General features: G+C 44.4%; 1 protein-coding gene across 2 annotated transcripts in view; it reads right to left on the reverse strand.

The window, feature by feature from the left end:
• The window catches only part of ppp1r21 (protein phosphatase 1, regulatory subunit 21), a 103970-nt gene that overhangs the window by 58282 nt on the left and 40201 nt on the right, over positions 1-5487 (reverse strand). For both annotated transcript variants that reach the window (XM_043695616.1, XM_043695615.1), the window contains exons 10-11: positions 2718-2819; positions 2532-2620 (exon numbers count right to left, since the gene is read on the reverse strand). In XM_043695616.1, the coding sequence (XP_043551551.1) occupies positions 2532-2620; positions 2718-2819 (191 nt within the window). The remainder of the gene's footprint in view (positions 1-2531; positions 2621-2717; positions 2820-5487) is intronic.

Below are 5487 nucleotides of genomic sequence, written 5' to 3' on the forward strand. Positions count from 1 at the left end.
GTTTGGTATGCTTTCCTTTATTGGTCAGAGTATTGAGTACAGGAGTTGGGAGGTCATGTTATGGCTGTACAGGAAATTGGTTAGGCCACTGTTGGCATATTGTGTGCAGTTCTGGTCTCCTTCCTATCAGAAAGATGTTGTGAAACGTGAAAGGGTTCAGAAAAGATTTACAAGGATGCTGCCAGGGTTGGAGGATCTGAGCTATAGGGAGAGGCGGAACAGGCTGGAAATGTTTTCCCTGGAGTGTCGGAGGCTGAGGGGTGACCTTATAGAGGTCTACAAAATTATGAGGTGCATGGCTAGGATAAATAGACAAAGTCTTTTCCCTGGGGTCGGGGGGTCCAGAACTAGAGGGCATAGGTTTAGGGTGAGAGGGGAAAGATATAAGAGAGACCTAAGGAACAACGTTTTCACGCAGAGGGTGGTACGTGTGTGGAATGAGTTGCCAGAGGATGTGGTTGAGGCTGGTACAATTGCAACATTTAAGAGGCATTTGGATGGGTATATGAATAGGAAGGGTTTGGAGGGATATGGGCCGGGTGCTGGCAGGTGGGACGAGATTGGGTTGGGATATCTGGTCGGCATGGATGGGTTGGACCGAAGGGTCTGTTGTTTCCATGCTGTACATCTCTATGACTCTATTTCTATGATTCTCATAAACTCTCGCGAATATAGTTCTATTCAACCCAATCTCTCTTCATATGAAAATCCTGCCATTCCAGGAATCAGCCAGGTAAATCGTCATTGCATTCCCTGATATCCAGAACATGCTTACTCCGATAGATCAAAATTGCACACAATACTCCAGGAGTGCTCCCACCATGGCCTGATACAGTTGCAACAAGATAACCCTGCACCTGTACTTAAATCCTCATGCTATAAGACCAATAAACATAGAACATAGAAAATATGAGCAGGAAAAGGTCATTCAACCCCTCAAACATGGTCCACCATTCAGTAGGATCGTGGTTAATCATTGTCCTTTTTGTCCCCTCTTCGTAGGTCTGTCCTGCCAGCCCATGAAGCACTATTGCTAGTACCAAAAGGTACTTAAGTTCTATATTCAAGTATTACCAGCCCTAAAGCTTTTGCATTACCCAGTACTTTAAATTAGTCTTGATTTCATATGGAATGAATCAAAATGGATGATGACAGTTCTGATACTGCTAATGGCGCACAGCGACTCACAAATTCCCAGTTTTGCTAGATCTGTTTGAAACAAATTCTAGTTAGCACGTCATCATTGGTGATCCCTCGCAGACAAGGATGACTGTTCTTCACTCTCAGGAAGAGTAGTGGGTGATTGTACAATCGATGCGGCTACCACAGGCAGTGTTACACTTGGTGGTCATGGGAAGGGGTGGGTGGGACACTGTTGTGGCAGTGCGCTCCTTTTGCTGTTTTCGCCCGTTTCCATTTTTCTTCCCCCAACCGGCAAATCTCAAGGTGCTGGATGCCATCCCAGATGCTCCTCCTCACTCTGGACAGTATTGGGCCAGTGTTTCCAGGTGAGTGTGGGAATGCGGCAATTTGCCAGTGAGGCTTTGAGGGTATCACTGAAGTGCTTCCTCTGTCCACCAGGAGCTCATCTGCTGTTTCAAAAAAGAAGTGACTACAATACCTGCTTGGGAGTCTCACTTCGGTCATGCAGATGACATGCTCAGCCCATCGTAGCTGATCAAGGGTGGTCAGTGCCTCGATGCTGGGAATGTTAGCCTGGTTGAGGACGTTAGCCTGGCGTTGGTGTGCCTTTCTTCATGGAGTTTGAGAATATCTTATGCAGGCAGTGTTGGCAGTACTGCACCTGCTCCTCGAGATGCCTGCTGTGGATAGTCCATGTCTCAGAGCCACATGGGAGGGTAGGAATCACCTCAGTTCTGAAAAGCATTATCTTGGCGTCAGGTCTGACGTTGTTGTTCTCAAACACCCTTTCCCTCAAGCAGATGAAGGATGCACTAGCACACTGGAGGCGATGCTGGATCTCTTCATCAATAATTGTTTTGGCCGACAGGAAGGTCCGGAGTACATCCTCAAATTGCGCATACGCAAGCGTCATTCACATACTGCAGATCGATGACACTGGTTGGTGAGATTTTGGCTTGAAGGCAGTGGAGATGAATAGTTTCCCATAGATTCTGTAAGTTAGTTCCACGCTAGTGGGCAGCAAGTTCGTGGTGAAGTGAACCATTGCAGAGAGGCAGATCAAGAACAGTGTTGGTGGGGGGTGGCAGGGTGGTGACAGCCCATCAATACCATCAAACAACAAATGTAGGATTGGAGGATGGAGTTTCTAACCTACATAGACTGCAGCACTTCAAGGCAGCAGCCTTGATGACCTTCTCCAAGACTCTAAATCTAGCTTTCGGATGCCTTATGTGTGCACATTGATAATGAAAGCAAAACTCAGTTGAGATACATTTTGGAAAGTCAAGAGTATAAAGTTTAAAACTGAGCTTTGCTGAGTTTCTCCATTCATTGTTAATTTAAAAAATGTTCACTGTCACATTGTTACAATGGCAAACACAATTTACCTCTTTAGTTGGTATGGTAGAATTTTCTTTAGGAAGTAAACATAGGTAGTAAAGACATCTGAAAATGGTTTAAGCTTCACAGTAGTTTCCTGAAAGAGAAGAGAAAGACTTTCCCTGATGTGCACATCACATGAATGCTGAAATATATTGTAGAAACTACATTTAAACCAACTTTAGCAAACGTACCAGTGTAGTAACAGTTTCTTCAGTAATGCTCTCAAATAGGTTCAACATTCCTTCCTCCAGTGGACGGACATAAGAGGCATTTTCATGTAGGTATTCAGAAAACTGAAATAAGAGAAATAATATCAAGTTAAGTGTACCACTTAGAATGCTGTGAAACATTGTGACGCTCCACAGGACCAAAGATTAGGTTAAGTTGTTAATTTTAGGCCTTAGATTTTATTTTTGGTTAAGCAAAGATATTAAGAGATATGGGCCAAAGACAAGTATACAGAATTAGGCCAAAGATCAGCCAAGATCCCCTTGAATGATAGAACAGGCTTGAAGGACTGAATAGCCTTCCCCTGTTCCTAAGTAAAAGTAAAATAATTGCAGTCTTCATAATCACATCAGAATACTGGAAAGTTCAACAGGGAAAGAGAACATTTGGCTAGGTCAAGTGAGGTTCAGGCAAGGTTATGGAAGTTTCCAGAACAAGTAATAGGATAGAGTATGGAAAGGTTTCGGAATCAAACTTCAGGTGTAGCAAATAAGAGGACAAAAAGCGTGGATTGAAATTGGCAAGCATGATGTTGTGGGTATCACAAAGACATGGCTACAAGCGGATCAGGTATAGGAACTGATTATCCAAAGATACCCACTCCAGAGAAAGGACAGGTAGATGGAGTGGGTTGCCTTGTTAGTAAGAACTGAAATGAAAATCGATTGCAAGAAGTGATGAGAGTTAGAAGGCACAGAATCTGTTTGGGTAGAGTTGATAAAATTGCAAAGGGAGAAAATGCCTTATGGGAATTATATGCAGGCTTCCGAGCAGTGGTATGGAACAGAAAATAAATCAGGAAACAGAAAAGGCATGCGAGAAAGGCAGTATTATAATAATCATGGGAGACTTTAATAAGCAGGTGGACTGGGAAATCCATGTTATAGTGTATCCCAACGAAAGGAATTTGTGCAATGCCTTTTTTTGGAGGAGCTTGTGGTAGAGCCCACTAGGAAACAGGCAATTCTGGATGTGGTTATATGTAATAAGGAAGGCTTAATTAGGGAGCTTAAGATGGAGGAAGCCCTAAGGGGCAGTGACTACCTTATGATAGAATTCACCCTGCAGTTGGAGAGGGAACAGCTTTAATCAGATATAACAATATTATAATGGAGTAAAGGCAACTACTAAGAAATTTGGGAAGAACAGATCAGAGTTGATTGGAAGGGGAGTCTAGCAAGGAAGATGGTGGAGCAGCAATGGCAGCAGTTTCTAGGGGTAATTCAGGAGGCACAGCAGAAATTCATCCCAAGGAAGAAACAATGTACCAAGAGGAGGAAGAGGCAACCATGACGGACGAGGGAGGTCAGAACAGCACAAAAACAAAAGAAAAAGCCTACAATATGGTTAAAATTAGTGGGAAGCCACAGGATTTGGAAGCCTTTAAAAACCAGCAGAGGACAACTTAAAACACCAGGTGAGGGGCAGAACTGGTGGCAGTGCCTGAAGATAAAATAGAAGGGTAAGCTTGCTGTTAATATAAGGAATTGCAAGAGAGGCAAGAGTGGACACTGGACCAATGGAAAATTAGGGTGTAGTAGTAGCAGCAATAGTGTGCAAAAAAGAAAACGTAGACACACTGAATAGATACTTTGCATCAGTCTTCATGGTGGAAGACACGAGTAGCATGCCAGAACCATCAAAGTCAGAGGTGAGTCTAGTGGCCATCATTAAGGAGGTGGTGCTAGGCAAGCAGAAAGGACTGAAGGTGTATAAATCACCCTGCCCAGATGCACCACAGTCCAGGGATCTGAAGAAGATAGCAGAAGAGATTGTGGATTGATGGATTTCACAGTGGGGCTGCTTGAAATGATCTTTTAGGAACCACTGGAGTCAGGGAGAGTCGCAAAGCACTGAAAAATGGCTAATGTAACACCGCTATTTTAAGGAGAGAGGAAGGCAAAAGAACAGAAAATACAGGCCAGCTAGCATAATTTCAGTCATTGCTAAGTCCTTAATAAGGATGAGATTGTGGAGTACTTGGAGGTGAGTGGGTAAAATAGGGCTAAGTCAGCAGGGCTTTGTCAATGGGTGGTCATGCCTGACAAATCAGCGAGAATTCTTTGAGAAGGTAACGGGCAAGCTGGACAGAAGAGAGCCAGTGGGCATGCTCAATTGGATTTCCAGAAGGCTTCTGATAAGGTGCTGCACAGGAGGCTGCTTAGTAAAATAGGTGAGAAGTGGCATATGGAGTTTAATTCAGATAAATGCAAGGTGCTGCATTTTGGGAAAGCAAATCTTACACTTCATGGTAAGGTCCTAGGGAGTGTTGCTGAACAAAGAGACCTTGGAGTGCAGGTGCATAGCTCCTTGAAAGTGGAGTTGCAGGTAGATAGGATAGTGAAGGCGGCGTTTGGTATGCTTTCCTTTATTGGCCAGAGTGTGGAGTACAGGAGGGGGAGCAGCCCAAAGTCGTGGTCCACATTGGCACCAATGACATAGGTAAGAGGAAGGCGGAGGATGTAGGCAGGCTTTCAGGGAGCTAGGTTGGAAGCTCAGAGTTAGAACGAACAGAGTTATTGTCTCTGCTTTGTTACCCGTGCCACGTGATAGAGAGTCGAGGAATAGGGAGAGAGAACAGTTAAATGCGTGGCTACAGGGATGGTGCAGGAGGGAGGGATTCCGGTATTTGGATAACTGGGGTTCTTTCTGGGGAAGGTGGGACCTCTATAAACAGGATGGTCTACACCTGAACCTGAGGGGCACCAGTACCCTTGGTGGGAGGTTTGCTAG

This window comes from Chiloscyllium plagiosum, chromosome 9 (assembly GCF_004010195.1).
Source record: "Chiloscyllium plagiosum isolate BGI_BamShark_2017 chromosome 9, ASM401019v2, whole genome shotgun sequence".
Taxonomy (NCBI): Eukaryota; Metazoa; Chordata; class Chondrichthyes; order Orectolobiformes; family Hemiscylliidae; genus Chiloscyllium; species Chiloscyllium plagiosum.